General features: G+C 45.0%; 1 protein-coding gene across 1 annotated transcript in view; it reads left to right on the plus strand.

Annotated features, from left to right (window-relative positions):
* Sh2d1b (SH2 domain containing 1B) overlaps positions 1 to 15,408 on the plus strand; it is a 29,446-nt gene extending 14,038 nt beyond the window's left edge. Inside the window, exons 2-4 of the mRNA XM_075989048.1 lie at positions 4,792 to 4,855; positions 8,114 to 8,276; positions 11,098 to 15,408. Of these exons, the coding sequence (XP_075845163.1) occupies positions 4,792 to 4,855; positions 8,114 to 8,276; positions 11,098 to 11,135 (265 nt within the window). The 3' untranslated portion in view covers positions 11,136 to 15,408. The remainder of the gene's footprint in view (positions 1 to 4,791; positions 4,856 to 8,113; positions 8,277 to 11,097) is intronic.
* The last annotated feature ends 1,532 nt before the right edge of the window (positions 15,409 to 16,940 follow it).

Raw genomic sequence — 16,940 nt, forward strand, 5'->3', positions numbered from 1 at the left:
GTTGAGTAGACTAGTGATGTCAGAGAGGGGAGCAAAGAATGCCTGGAGCTGTGTCCTTGCATAGGGAAAATGAGAGGAACTTGATTGGGAGAAGCAAATACACTGCTTGTCTACGGTGACAATGGCGGAGAATTTGAGTTATAGGCTTTGATGGGTGCAAGCATGACAGACAGGTGTGACAGTGATGGGTGTGACAGCGATAAATGTGACAGTGATGGTGTGACAGTGATGTGTGACAGTGATGTGTGACAGTGATAAGTGTGACAGCGATGGGTGTGACAGTGATGGGTGTGACAGCAATGGGTGTGACAGTGATGGTGTGACAGTGACAGTGTGACAGTGATAGGTGTGACAGCGATGGGTGTGACAGTGATGGGTGTGACAGTGATGGTGTGACAGTGACGGGTGTGACAGTGACGGGTGTGACAGTGATGGGTGCGGCAGTGATGGGTGTGACAGTGACAGTGTGACAGTGATGGGTGTGACAGTGATGGGTGTGACACTGATAAATGTGGCAGTGATGGGTATGACAGTGATGGTGTGACAGTGATGGGTGTGACAGTGACAGTGTGACAGTGATGGGTGTGACAGTGACGGGTGTGACAGTGACGGGTGTGACAGTGACGGGTGTGACAGTGACGGGTGTGACAGTGACGGGTGTGACAGTGACGGGTGTGACAGTGACGGGTGTGACAGTGATGGGTGTGACAGTGGTGGGTGTGACATTCATGGGTGTGACAGTGACGGGTGTGACAGTGACGGGTGTGACAGCGATGGGTGTGACAGCGATGGGTGTGACAGCGATGGGTGTGACAGCGATGGGTGTGACAGTGACGGGTGTGACAGTGACGGGTGTGACAGTGATGGGTGTGACAGTGATGGGTGCGGTAGTGATGGGTGTGACAGTGATGGGTGTGACAGTGACGGGTGTGACAGTGACGGGTGTGACAGTGACGGGTGTGACAGTGACGGGTGTGACAGTGATGGGTGTGACAGTGATGGGTGTGACAGTGACGGGTGTGACAGTGATGGGTGTGACAGTGATGGGTGTGAGTGATGGTGTGACAGTGATGGGTGTGGCAGTGATAAGTGTGACAGTGATGGGTGTGACAGTGATGGGTGTGACAGTGATGGTGTGACAGTGATGGGTGTGACAGTGACGGGTGTGACAGTGACGGGTGTGACAGTGATGGGTGTGACAGCGACGGGTGTGACAGCGACGGGTGTGAGTGACGGGTGTGACAGTGACGGGTGTGACAGTGATGGGTGTGACAGTGATGGTGTGACAGTGATGGGTGTGACAGCGATGGGTGTGACAGTGATGGGTGTGACAGTGACGGGTGTGACAGTGATGGGTGTGACAGTGATGGGTGTGATAGTGATGGGTGTGAGTGATGGTGTGACAGTGATGGGTGTGGCAGTGATAAGTGTGACAGTGATGGGTGTGACAGTGATGGGTGTGACAGTGATGGGTGTGACAGTGACGGGTGTGACAGTGACGGGTGTGACAGTGATGGGTGTGACAGTGATGGGTGTGATAGTGATGGGTGTGAGTGATGGTGTGACAGTGATGGGTGTGGCAGTGATAAGTGTGACAGTGATGGGTGTGACAGTGATGGGTGTGACAGTGATGGTGTGACAGTGATGGGTGTAACAGTGATAAATGTGACAGCGATGGGTGTGACAGTGATGGGTGTGACAGCGACGGGTGTGACAGCGACGGGTGTGAGTGACGGGTGTGACAGTGACGGGTGTGACAGTGATGGGTGTGACAGTGATGGTGTGACAGTGATGGGTGTGACAGCGATGGGTGTGGCAGCGATGGGTGTGGCAGTGGTGGGTGTGACATTCATGGGTGTGAGTGACGGGTGTTACATTCATGGGTGTGAGTGACGGGTGTGACATTCATGGGTGTGGCAATCTCTGAGAAGCGATAAGAGTGAGCACATGGTAGAAGGCTGGGATTCTCTCCTGATTGCTTCCATCCTCTCAGTTCCCATTTCTCACCGAGAAGATAAGCGCAATCAGCTGAGAGTAAGACTCTCTAAAGAAACAGAATGTTGTTCCACAAGGAAGCAGAAATCATGGTACATTATCTAGCTAGGCTGAAACAGTATTTATAATGTCATCATAATGTTAACATTTAATATTAACTTACTTAAAAATTATGTGATAGCTGAGAAGAGAAAGCAGAGACAGTAAGAAGAGGCAGAAGTACACAAAAGATAAGCCCTCTAAAAGAGACAACATTTTCAAAGAAGGCAGTTAACAAGTCTGTGTACAAGATTTTGAAATAAGGCAAGTACAAAAAGTTACTAAGAGAGACAGGAAGGACTGGGCAAGGAGCAGTGCCTGGTGCTGAGAATGGAAAAATAGACAGGAAACTGCAAAATTTGGTTATAAATTTTATAGTTGACATTTAAACTGCATGCCTATATTACTCTGGCAAAAATACATAAACCATTTAATCCCAGAACTTGGGAGGCAGAGGCAGGCGGATCTCTGTGAGTTCGAGACCAGCCTGGTCTACAGAGCTAGTTCCAGGACAGGCTGCAAAGCCACAGAGAAACCCTGTCTCGAAAAACAAAAAAATAAAAATTAAAAAAAAAACCAAAATACATAAACCAAAGAAATCATAAAGTAGAAGATTGTAAGCCAAACCATTGTATTAGGCCACACTTTCTTATAAAGTCACATAAATCATTATATGTGTGTGTACACATATACACACACATATATGTGTACACACACACATATCACCTGAGTATTAAAGGAAGTAGTGATAATGTTAAGTAAGTAATCTAAGAAGGATAAATATATTAGCTTGGTTTCTAATGCAGTGATAAATACCATGACCAAAAGCAACCTTCGGAGAAAATAGTTTATTTGGCTTACATGTCCAGATCTCAGTCCATTGCTGAGGGAATTCAGGGCAGGAACCCAAGCAGGAGCAGAGGCAGGAACCATGGAAGGATGCTGCTTACTGATTTGCTCTTTAGTCTCATGTTCAACTACTTAAAAAAAAATTCTGGCATATTCATGTGTAAAACAGTGAGTTCACATGAGATATGGAAAAACATGGTTATTATTAGTGATGAGTGGGGTAGGGTGGTAATTTGTGGCTAGAAAAAACTTGCTTCAGACTCAGAATATTTCCTACTGACTTGATAATGATGCGTGCACAACTCTAAAATAGCCCACCTTTCTCTACTAGGGAACCACAGTGAAATGATGTTCTGCTACAGTGGTAAATATTCAAAGAAGCTATTTTGTAATGCTATTTTTTCTTTTAAGACCAGATTTCTCTGCGTAGCTTTGGAGCCTGTCCTGGAACTCACTCTGTAGCCCAGGCTGGCCTCAAACTCACAGAGATTCACTGCCTCTGCCTCCCAAGTGCTGGGATAAAAGATGTGAGCCACCACCTCCTTTCTTTGTAATGTTATTTTAAATATTGTGAGACAAAAATTATTCTTCAACAAAAGAATATGCCCTTGGAAATTTAAAGAGTTTTTATAAAAATATATATCAGGTGCCCTCTTCTGGCCTGCACACACACACACACACACACACACAGAGAATACATAATAAATAAATAAATAAATATTTAATATTTATTTAAATAAATATTTAATATATATATATATATATATATATATATATATCAACATAAGTCAGGGAAATAAAAGTGTTATGGAGGGAGTTCAGGACTCCTGGAAAAAGACCACAGAATCAATCTGGATAATAAGGAGTTAAATTTGTGAAAACTGCTAGCAGGAGAACAGTCTCTGAGTCAGCCCTGAGATTGCCATGAGAAGGGAGTGGGGGAGGGTTTTTAAAGTGAAATGACAAGAAAAAGCAGAAGCAGGTTCTAGAAGCCAAAAAAAGGCAGTTAGACACATCATAACAAGTAGATGGTCACTGAGCCTGAACATTTTGGGGTAGGGGGTCACTGAGCCAGGGTTCCTGGGAACTATCTTCCAGGGACAAGCATCAGGGACAAGCTAGCCAGGACCAAGATGGATGACCATCATAAATGGAGCTAGTCAGGACCACGATGGATGGCCAACATAAATGGAGTTTCTTTTGCCATCACAGAAGGAATCATCCAGTTTTTCCTCTGTGTGTTTAAACCAACAACAGCTATCTTTTTTTATATGTAACAGGACCTGTCCAGGGAAGTCTGCCCAGGTCTGCCCCCTACATCCATCTTTAACAAGAAGAGGCCCTACAACTTTCAAACAGGCCAATCTGATAAAAGCATTTTCTCAGTTAAGGTTTCCTCTTTTCAGAGGACCCTTGCTGTGTCAAGGTGACCAAAAAATTAACCAGAACAAGCAAGGAAGGAGTTGAGGACACATAGGTGAGAAGAGAGAAGAGAGGAGAAATTGGTGGATTGGAAAATTCATGGGTCAAGAAATTGTGGAATCAGTGAGCTAGAGAAAGAGAGGAGAAACAATAGAAGAGCAGGAGTCTCATTATGAAGTAGTTGCACTTCCTGATAAAGATCAAGATGTAAACAAGGACCTTCAATTCTTCCTCCTCATCCTCTTTGCTAGAGTTCACACTGTTATCTCTAAGAGGCTCTGTTTCCAAACCCTATTTTCTTTCAAATTCAAATGAGAGAGTCTGGGAATGGTCAGTTTCTTTCTTAGGATCTAAGATGGAAAACACATTGGGTCTGAACTGTATAGACAGTCGCCACGGAGTTTTGTATATTAGTAATCCTAGCTGTTGCTCCAGACTGTGGAGACAGTCAAGCCCACTCCCATTTACGAACTCATCTTTTCATAGGTTTAGAAAGTTTGTCTACACCTACCGAATCTTCAGAGAGAAACGTGGATATTACAAGATACAGGTAAGAATGCATAAGGACTGTCACACAACAGTGTGGGAACTAGGGGAAAGCTGGGGTCATCTCCTGAATCTTTGATGTGACCACGTGGAGGTTTTTACAAGCAGGAGTACCACACCAAGTTCAATAAGCAGCAAATGTCACCTGTTTCTGAGAGAAACAGGCAGTGCTGGAGTGGAGTTCCACGCTTTAGTAATCCTAGCTGTTGCTCCAGACTGTGGAGACAGTCAAGCCACTCCCATCAAGGTCAATCACATGAATCACACACCATTGACAACTGCTGTATAAAACTAAACCATATCCCAGGACGGGAGTGAGAAGGCAGATGTTCCAAAGTCAAGCATATTAACAGCTGTCTGAAAACAGAACAGGAGCCATTAAGTAGCTGGAAGTTTTAGGGACTCCTTTAGTTTCTCTGGTTCCCTGTGAACTCAACAGGGAAATCTCTTTGCTTCTTTTGAATTTAGTTACGCGCTTTAAGAAATTTAAGTATAACAAATGTAATGGAATTCTTAATTACCACCATAAGATCCTAAAATACATTCTGAGAAATAGCTCCAATATGCTCACGTAACTGTGAATATCTGAAAGAGATTAAAACATACAGCGATCCCTAAAATGCCTAAGCATCTTTTTTTCTTTTTTCTTTTTTTTTTTCCTGTGGAAGACATCCTTGAGGCAATTGATAAAATTTGAATTAGTTTCAAATTCAAACAAGATTAGTAAGTAGTACTTCATGAAAGTTAATTTTCTGATTTTAATCATTATAATATGGTTATGCAGTGTTTTTGCTTTTTGGACTACTGAAGTACCTAGAAGTAGTTAAAGAAATATACCTTCAACTTTTCGAATGCTTTTGAATATTTTTTTGAGATCATACTTTAATTGCATCATGGTCCCTGCCCTTTCCTCCCTCCAGACCCTTTTTCTCTTTCATGGCCTCTTTTTACATTGTCGTTACACACACACACACACACACACACACACACACACGCACACACACGCACACGCACACACGCACACACACACGCACACACACATGCACACACACACACGCACACACACATGCACACACACACGCACACACACATGCACACACACACGCACACACACGCACACACACGCGCACACACGCACACACACGCGCACACACGCGCACACATGCACACACACACGCACACACACACGCACACACACACGCACACGCACACACACAGGCACACACACGCACACACACACGCACACACACATGCACACACACACGCGCGCACACACACACACGCGCACACACACGCACACACGCACACACACGCGCACACACACACGCGCACACGCACACACGCACACACACACACGCACACATACATGCACGCACACACACACGCACACACACACACACACGCACACACACAGGCACACACACGCACACACACATGCACACACGCACACACACACATGCACACACACACGCACACACACACATGCACACACACACGCACACGCACACACACACATGCACACACACACGCACACACACACGCACACATGCACACACACGCACACACACACGCACACACACATGCACACACACATGTACACACACACGCACACACACACGCACACACGCACACGCACACACACAGGCACACACACGCACACACACGCACACACACACATGCACACACACACGCACACACACACATGCACACACACACACGTGCACACACACACACGCACACACACACATCACCTAAGCACATAAGTATAACCTACTCAGACTGCATTATGTCACTCGTATCCATAAGTTCTCACTGACATGACTTGAATATGGATGACACCGGTAGAAATACTAATGAGGATGGCGGAAAACTCCCGCGGCCTCAACTACACATAAAGAAATGCAGGCAACCGAAGGATGCTGAGAGTGGGAGAAACGGTCTTCTGAGGAGCAAAATCACACCAGGCTGGTTATTGCATACCAAATGGTCAGCCCTGAAAACTATTTTTAAAAAAGAATGTTCATATGTAGACTGGCTGTGGTGGCTCATGTCTGTAATCCTAACACTTAAGAGGTTCACAAGTTCAAAGTCATCATCAGTTGAGGTCAGCTTGGGCTACATGAAACCTTTTTTTTTTTCAAAAATAGAGCAATATATGTATATATATATATCCATTTATTTTAGAGAGAAAATAAAAGGCAAACAAAATGTTATTATATAGTATATGAATGGAGAATTTATGGGAATTTTACTTTTACTATTTTTCCAATTTGCCCATGTCTGTCTGCACTTACCTCAAAATAAAATGCCTTCTATTAAGTAGACCATTTTGAAAGCCATTTTTCTTTTTTTCTTGTATACATTTGGAAATTCTGGATATTCCCTCAGAACCTGCTTTCTCCCTCTTGTTTATGTTTCTGAACAAACTGGAGAGCTCTCCACGTGGCTCATAACTCGGATCCAGAGAAGCATTTGGCTGAGGGAAGGTTGTACCTTCACAGGCCTGCAGCAGGCAATGCTTCGAGCTGCAGCGATGCTCACACAGGAACGCATGCCGAAGTGTTTGCATCTCTATGGAGATTAAGCATGTGCTTCAGAAAACCTTCCAGCCCTATCTGTTAGCCAATGCTCGGGTCATAGATCACCACAGTGACGACCAAGGAAACCACACACAAAAGGGCAGGAGAGAAAAACTCTTCTTGTTTTTAAGGTCCTATCAGAAAAGTTGGTTTTTTTTTCCATTCTGGTTGCTAACCGGAAAACGGGTCTGCGATTTCACTAAGTCACGTTGACACCCTACTCTCAGTATAAACTGGGACTTGTTTCTCTTTATGTGCGCCCTATGGAGAGCCCACATGCATCTTATAGCTCAATTATTTGGCATTTTCTTCCAGGAGTCCCCTCACTCAGCGAGGGTCAGGAGCACGGCACAGTCTGGTAGGGGACTCCAGTAGGGCTACAATAAGAACCACCCCGGACGAATTGCCAAGGAGGGGCTCACTCACAGTGGCCGAGGATCTTTTAAGTAGAACTCCCCTTTATACGGAGTTGCTCGGTCACGAGCTTCCTTTCCAGAATAAGGAACCTCTCTGTGAAAGGCCGTTGGTGAGATCACCGGGCCTGACCTGCTAGCCTCTTGCTTTCCACTTGTCAACTCAACTCTCAAAAGCAACCCCCCCCCAAAAAAAACCACAGTTGCAAGAAGTGTCACGTTTCACCCACAGCTGCACAGTGACCAGTGACCTTTCTTATGTCTTTGCAGACTGTGGAAGGGGCACCAAAACAGATCTTTCCAAACCTAGAGGAACTAATCTCCAAATTTGAAAAGCCAGGTCAAGGATTGGTGGTTCACCTTTCAAACCCAATAACGAGAAAGAGCTCCTGCCCAAGAGGAAGAAGGATGACGTTAGAGCTGAATGTCTATGGTAAGAGCCCTGACAAAGGGTCAGAACGGACCCCGAACCCCACATCCTCTCATAGTCTACTCTGTAGAGTCAGTGGAAATTGATACCTTGCTCTAGGACATTGCTCTAAAGAGCTTCATCTTGCTAAGTGCAAATTTCCACTATCCTGAGAAACAGCATCTTTCGCCCTGCATGTGGCCAAGACATGGAGTTGTCTGTGCTAGGACAACCAGCAACGAGAGGAAAGGCCCTGAGCGAAAAGCTAACGTGGACTTCATTCTGGGGCCATGTGCAGTCCACTCATGGGAATAAATGTACAGATGGGCAGGTTTTCACTGAGAAAAAAATCATATTAAATCACCCACCAAGACTTCTCCTGTTACATTTTGCTCCATTTTTGCTAAGCTTTCATTTGTAAAATGATCAGGAACAAATTATTTCATATATATCCCAAAAAGAATGAAGCCTTTGTGATACATGGGGTGGGGGCTTCAGTACCTATGAGTAAAGTCTACTCACAGGACTCGCAGATCCTATTCCAAGCTTACCCTCACCTTCGTCATCTGCCCATTGCAGCGCATTTGGGGAGAATATAGCATCTGCCCGTTCTTGGGAATTTTGAATTAAACACAGACACCCAGAGACATTTTTGGTCCCACCCAGTTCCCCATGACCAAGTGTGTGGCTTCATTCTGTGCCAGAGGGATTGCAGTAGTCTGTGGGTGGCAATGGTAATGACAGCAGGTCTGCTAACTAGGGAAGGGTGAGAGGGCATGAGTTCTCAGGGATCCTGGAAGCATCCCTATCCATGCTATTCTGTGTGAGCATCCCTGTCCATGCTATTCTGTGTGAGCATCCCTATCCATGCTATTCTGTGTGAGCATCCCTGTCCATGCTATTCTGTGTGAGCATCCCTATCCATGCTATTCTGTGTGAGCATCCCTATCCTTGCTATTCTGTGTGAGCATCCCTGTCCATGCTATTCTGTGTGAGCATCCCTGTCCATGCTATTCTGTGTGAGCATCCCTATCCATGCTATTCTGTGTGAGCATCCCTGTCCATGCTATTCTGTGTGAGCATCCCTGTCCATGCTATTCTGTGTGAGCATCCCTATCCATGCTATTCTGTGTGAGCATCCCGATCCATGCTATTCTGTGTGAGCATCCCTATCCATGCTATTCTGTGTGAGCATCCCGATCCATGCTATTCTGTGTGAGCATCCCTAACCATGCTATTCTGTGTGAGCATCCCTATCCTTGCTATTCTGTGTGAGCATCCCTGTCCATGCTATTCTGTGTGAGCATCCCTATCCATGCTATTCTGTGTGAGCATCCCTATCCATGCTATTCTGTCTGAGCATCCCGATCCATGCTATTCTGTGTGAGCATCCCTAACCATGCTATTCTGTGTGAGCATCCCTATCCATGCTATTCTGTGTGAGCATCCCTATCCATGCTATTCTGTGTGAGCATCCCTATCCATGCTATTCTGTCTGAGCATCCCTATCCATGCTATTCTGTGTGAGCATCCCTAACCATGCTATTCTGTGTGAGCATCCCTATCCTTGCTATTCTGTCTGAACAAAGTCACTCTTTAGGCTGCTGTGATAAGCTTCTCAATTCTCTAAAACGATGAAGCATGGGATTTTAATGATGAAAAGAAAACCTGTCCCATACGATTGTTCCCATACATCCACCTTCATTCGGGGGATTGTGTGATCAGTACAATCTGGTCATTTCCTACAGGCCCAGCCACAGACACAGCCCTACTTCTCTTTTCCACAAAAATTTATAGAATTCGGAAGTATAAAAAGTCTTGAGAAATAGCCCGGTTGGTAAAGTGCTTGCCTTGATTGTGTGAGACCCTGAGTTGGATCCCTACAAATGATGGTTTTAAAAATCTGGACATGGTGGCACAAGCTTGCCACCCCAAGGCTGAAGAGGCAGACACAGGTAGATCTGTGGAGTGCCCTGACCATCAAACCGGTGAGCTCCAAGCCAGGGGAAGGCTCTGTTTCAAGAGAGAAGGTAGATGGAACCCAAAGAACAACATGTAAGGCTAATCTCTGGCCAAACACACAGGCACTCATGTGCGTACACACCTGCATCCATGCATACACACCTGCGTCCACACCTGCATCCATGCATACACACCTGCATACACACCTGCATCCATGCATACACACCTGCGTCCACACCTGCGTCCATGCATACACACCTGCATCCATGCATACATGCTTACACACAAAAGTGTTAAGGGGAAGAAGAGGAAAGCATAAATGTGTCAAAGTCAGATGCTTATGCAAATCAAGATGAGTTGCTGGGGATGGCTGGGATGGTAATAGTATTGCCTAAGCTGTAATAAAATGCTACCAAATCCCTGGAAATTGGTAGAGAATGGGCTTGGGATAGGTCTTTCCCAAGAACTGTACATGGAATTTTTCAAGCGTGATCAGACCTGGTGGAATGTGCTCCAGGTACTTAGCTACCAAAGGGGAAATGCCTTCCCATGGCTGGAATTCTTCCTTCCCTTCCTCTTGTCTCCTTAGAATAAGCTCCGTACGGAGCTACATGGGATTTTCACTGGTGAAGGCAGACATTGAGTATTAGAAACTAAGGCTCCACTTATCAAACAAAACAAAACAAAAACAAAAACAAAAACCCAGAAAAACACAAAACCTCTATTTGGCCAGCCAAGTTCCTAGTGCCAGTGCAGCCTTTTACGATGTCTCTGTGATGTGGAATTGGCACCGCTCTGTGCATGGTGCTCTTTCCCTCGAGTCGGGCTGCCTAGTGGGACTTCTGGGTGTGACATCTCATGGCTGTCCTTTGCTTATCCCCAGAGAACACTAACGAGGAATACGTGGATGTCTTGCCTTGAAAACAAGAACATAGGAGAAAACAAGCTGACGGAAAGGTGGTAGAGTTCTCTGCCGCCCCCACCTCTGCAAGTGTTGATCGGAAGTGTCAGTTTCTAGCAGGCCTTTGAGACTCCTCTGATTTGGGTAGCAGGATCTTCTCTACTGAAGCCTTGGAGAAGTCCCTCCCCATATCCCGGCCTTCAGGCACACTCATAAGAAGCTCCAAAGCCACGGCTCACCTGTCACTCTCCTATCTTGGGATTGGACAGCCAGAATCCAGTCTCCTGACTGGCTGGTCAGAGGCACCGCCACTGATCCTGGCTGGCAACATCTAACAGGACACTGCGAAGGGCTGCTTCATCGAGAGGGAAGAATGCTCTGCAGTGACTCCAGAGTCCCTGTCCCATGGTTGTGTGACTTTGGACAAACCACCCTTTCTGGTGTGGTTGAGTGGTTGATACACACTAACCTGGACCCTCTGTTGAGCCTGGTTGTCCCGGGTGGAGCAGGGGTCTGAGCAGAGGAATCAAGATCTAAGGATACTGAAGAAGCAAACATGTCCTCCCCCTGTCTTGGTCTTGGTGAGGGCTGTGAGCCACCCGTGGTTCCTTTCCCTCAAGTTTGGGCTAGGCTGACTTCCTGCCAGACTTTCCGCTGGCCACAGTTTTTCCCGATTTTTCCCAATTCTATATATACAGCAATCACTTTGCCATCTCTGCCTTCTGATAAACAGGATAAAAATATTTATTTTTTTAAATAATTTTGTTGGTTAGCATACAGAGAAATGGGTTTCATTCTGACCTTTTTATACCTTAAGTCATCATTTCTTTTCTTTTCTTTTTCTTTTTTTTTTGAGACAGAATCTCAGTCTAGCCCAAACTAGCTTCAAACTCAAACTTCCTGTCTCAGCCTCCCAAGTGCTTGGATTATAGGCACACATAGTCACATGTGGCCAATACTTCATTCTTGACCTTCCATTGTACTGCCCACCCCTTTCTCCCTCTGTCCCCCACAGAGACTCCCTTCTGCATATATTCCTTTGCCTTCTCTGTTTGTGCTTCCATTTTAGACCTCTTCCTCCTGTCTCATAGTCTGATTTCTGACCTTTCATGTCCTCCATATGTGTTTATTCATATAAATTTAAATCTAGATTTTGCATAGGAGAAAAATGTGGTTTGTCCTTCTGAATCGGATAAATTTCACTTAACATAATGACCTTCAGGACTGTCCGTTTCTTGGTGTGTGTGTGAATGCTATAAATTCATTGTTCTAATTCCATTGCGCGTGTGCACCAATGCGTGGTTATTTTACAGATGTTCTCACATGGGTGGTCCTATTCCTGCTTGTGTTCTAAGTGCCATCCAAGTATGGCTGTGCCCCCCTTGTGGGAACATGATGCACAGAGACACGCCTTCCCTGCACACAGGAATTATGGAATGGACACATTTTTCTGAAGGGTTGGATGTGCTGACTTTAAGGCCTCTTGAATTTTTCTGCTGGTTTAAAATGTTAAGCAACAGCTGGACATGTAGCTCAATGGTGAAGCACTTGCTTAGCCTGTGCAAGGCCTCGGTTCAATCACCAGTGCCTATGAAATAAGCAAGCAAGCAAACAAACAAACAAATAAATATTAATTTATTTGTTAGAAGCCAAGTGTGGGTGCATTTATCTGAAGCCTTAGCCACTGAGGGGGCCTGAGAATTTGAGGTCAGCCTGGGCTGCGCAGTGAATGAAAATGAGGTCATGACTGCTCCAAGGTAATGCTGAAAGAGAAGGTTTTATTGTAGATATGAGGGAGAGAACAGCTACAGTCATCTGGAAGGGTCAAGGCTGAACCGGGCCAGCAGACTGAAAGGGCCATGGGAGGGGGACAGGCGCATGACACGGGGTGGATGGGACAGGACAACCCAAGGGAGGAAGTTTCACTCAGTACTTGTGGTACTTTCCAGTATTTCTCACCCTGCCCCCTACCCTAAACCTCTCCAGCCCAGGGTCTGGGCTTCCTCTCTCCCAGCTTCTCTTTCCCTTGTAAACTTAGCCTTGTGGCTATGGCTCTGGAGTCTCGGTTCCTGGTTTCTCTTTAGTCTCTTGGTTACCATGTGCTCTATTTTTGTTTCCCCTCTCTTCTCTTCTTCCTCTCTTGTGTGTGCAAATGAAATAAAATGAACCTTGGGTCAGGAGGCTGAGTTAACAACTAGTTGGTAGAAAGTAATCAGAGAGCATCAGAGGGCATCTGTGAGAGAGAAAAAGATGTACAGGAAGTACTAGGGAGGACTTTTGAGTGGTATAGCCTGTTCTGTTTTGGTAGAGCAGAAGGATGTGCTTTTGGGGAGATACCAGTAACGAGAGAAGGTTAGCTAGTTGCTACTCAACCTCCCTGAGCTAGCAGGTTTTCACCCCAGCCTTTGAGTCTGGGGTTTTATTTATAAATAGAACAATAGAGATTCTGTTAAAGCTACCTTTATCTGCAGCGGCAAAACCAGGGCATGTGGGAAAAGAATTCGCACCGAGCCACTGCCAGAGAAGCCAGCCGGTACCTGCAGAGTCACAGTGGCTGAAATAGCAGTGGATTAAGGTGCAGCCACTGTGCCAAAAAAGAAACTACAAGTAACAAATTTTACCATACAGGTTTTGTATATTTTATTAATAATTAATTCTCCTTCCTTCCTTCCTTCCTTCCTTCCTTCCTTCTTTCTTTCCTTCTTTCTTTCTTTCTTTCTTTCTTTCTTTCTTTCTTTCTTTCTTTCTTTCTTTCCTTCTTTCTGGCATTTTGAGACAGGGTTTCTCTGTGTGGCCTTGGCTGTCCTGGAAATTTGCTTTGTAAACCTTGAACTCAGAGATTCACCTGCTTCTGCCTCCCAAGTGCTGTGGTTAAAAGCTTGCACCACCACCACCTGGCCAAGAATTCTTAATTAATGTATTAATCATTTTTAATTGCCATAAATTGTAACTTATATTTTATTACTTTTCTACTAGTTTACAATAGTACCAGGGTACTTTCTTAGTAGACCTACTAGTTTACCTATTGGCTCTGGGTTTGTACTGTGTAAATTTCTTTCCTCCCCTTTTTTCTTTTCTTTTTTTTTCTTTTTCTTTTTTTTTTCTTTCTGGATTTTTGAGTCAGGGTTTCTCTGTGTAACAACCCTAGCTGTCCTATGATGTGGGAGTCTCCTCTGTGTGCTGTGATTACCATTAACGAATAAAGAAACTGCCTTGGCTTGTTGATAAGGCAGTACTTAGGTAGGCGGGGAGGATTGGACTGAATGCTGGGAAAAAGAAGGGCAGAGTCTGGAGCCACTATGGAGCCGCCAGAGATAGACATGCTGAAACTTTGCTGGTAGGCCATGACCTTGTGGTAATATACAGATGAATAGAAATAGATTAAATTAAGATGTAAGAGTTAGCCAATAAGAAGTTAGAGCTAACGGGCCAAGCAGTGATTTAATGAATACGGTTCCTGTGTGATTATTTTTATTCCGGGCCACGGGGACCAACAAGAAACTCCTCCTACTATAGTCCTACTATAGTCTACCTTTGTAGATCAGACTTACCTCGAACTCACAGAGATCCACCTGCCTCTGCCTCCCGAGTACTGGGATTAAAGACCTGCACACCACTGCCCAGCCTAAGTAAATTTTTTTGAGGGTGTACTTAATAACATTTTGTTCTCTTTCTTTTCAAAACTGATGTGTCCTCTTTTTGAGTTTATTTCATTGGCTAAGGTTCCTACTATACATTAAGCCCTAGACCAGACTGGTGTGGAAGTCACTGAGAACCACCTGTCTCTGCCTCCCGAGTGCTGAAATTAAAGGTGTGTATTACCATCGTCCAGTGACATTTCATTTTTATTGACACGATACCCTTTTTATTATGTTAATGCTCCTTTTGCAGCTACAGATGTATCTTCTTCATTACTCTGTATATTACTTCTGTCTTTCTCTTTTATATTAACCAGTTCTATCTTAGTCCTTTCAAAGCCAGATTTTTGTTTTATTCTTTTTGCTTTTGTTACTGCTTTTAGATTTTTTTTATTGATAGGTTTCCCAACCATTAGGGCACCTAAACTGTCTTCATTATTTGCCGTTTCCTGATTTACTTATTTATGAATTTGTTTTATTTATCTATCCATTCATTTATATTTATTTTGAGTCAGAGTCTTCCTATGTAGCTCTGGTTGATCTACATAGGAAGCCACTGCCATCAGCCTCTTTACCTTGGTGCACGGGCATCTTACTGAGAACACATGTCAGCGGCATTCTCCTTCACAGCTGAGTTTCCTCCTGGAAATTTAAAGGGTGGTTTGTCTTTATGATCTGAGATTTCCATGTGATGTGCCCAATTGTAACATGCTTTAAAAATATTCTCTCCCGCTCTCTGTTTTGTTTTGCTTTTGTTAACTCTACATGGTTGATTCTCAGGACAGGTCATCACTATGTGGCTGAGGCTGACCTGGAACTTGCTAGGTAGCCCAAGCTTGCCTCAAACTCCAGATTGCCTTATGCAGGCATTATAGGACAGCATGACAATTCCAGGCCCTACACTTTATTACTCTCTCTCTCCATCTAGAATGTCTAGTTAGGGAGTGTCATCGCACCTTTATTTTTCTCCACAAACTACTTATGTGACGACAAATGAGCTTAGCATAAATGCAAGCAACTCCAGGCAGAGGGCAGCATTTATCAATGCCATTTTTGTCATGAAAAATGTTCCTTTTGTGGAAGGGATGAGAAACTGCAATCCTAAATCGATCCACAAGGGGTCAGCCGGCCATCGCGAAAATGAGTGCCACAAGGATTTTTGTTTTATTTTGTTTTGTGTCAAGCACTGTTGAGTAACCATGGTAGCTGCAAAACCTGAACGATTTCTTTAGCAGGTATTTGCCAAGCGGGACTCAGCGCCCGGTTGAATAACTCCAGGGTCGATAACCAGATACGTGCGTAAGCCAACCCTCTCCGAGTTTGTAACAGAAGCACCCCTGCCTCTCGATTCCCGCCACTCTTCTGCAAGTGGAAACGCTTGCATTTCAGAGTGGATTCTTACTAACGCCCTTAAGAAGGAATGTTTTGGGAGAGATGGCTCAGTAGTTGAGAGCACTGGCTGCTCTTCCAGAGGATAGGGTTCAATTCCCAACACCCACAAGGCAGCTCTGAGATACCTAGAAAACAAGGATAAGGACTCTTACTGCTAAGGGTTACTGTGGGGATTGTTTTTGTTTGCTTTGGTTTCTTTTCTTTCCTTCCTTCCTTCCTTCCTTCCTTCCTTCCTTCCTTCCTTCCTTCCTTCCTTCCTTCCTTCTTTCCCTCCCTCCCTCCCTCCCTCCCTCCTCCCTTCCTTCCTTCTTTTTCTTTCTCTCTTTTTTTTTTGGGGGGGGTGTTTCAAGGCAGGGTTCCTCTGTGTAACAGCCCTAGCTGTCCTGGAACTCACTCTATAGTCCAGGCTGGCCTTGACCTCACAGAGATCGGCCTGCCTCTGCCTCCCAGTACAGGGATAAAGGCATGCGCCACCACTGCGATTCTTCCTCGCCCTGGTTTCAAAATGCAGTCTGCTGACTCTGCTTCTGGAAAACAAGGGCAGAGGAGAGGGTCTCTAAATTCCCATACTAAATAGAATATTCAGTGTTCAGGGAAATTGCATTTATCCCTAGAAAAGGTCAAACTAAAACAGATTATTCCTGGGCCGTGACTAGTTCCCGGACTTCTTATTCGCTGGTGTGTTGGAAGCACACAGCGCTGTGAGTCAGGGAAGGGGAGCAATCCCCCAGTCTGAAAACCTCGGCCTTCGGGACCCATTCTGCTTTTCAGGTTCATTCCCCCATCCCTCAGTGC

This window comes from Microtus pennsylvanicus, chromosome 10, assembly GCF_037038515.1.
Source record: "Microtus pennsylvanicus isolate mMicPen1 chromosome 10, mMicPen1.hap1, whole genome shotgun sequence".
Taxonomy (NCBI): domain Eukaryota; kingdom Metazoa; phylum Chordata; class Mammalia; order Rodentia; family Cricetidae; genus Microtus; species Microtus pennsylvanicus.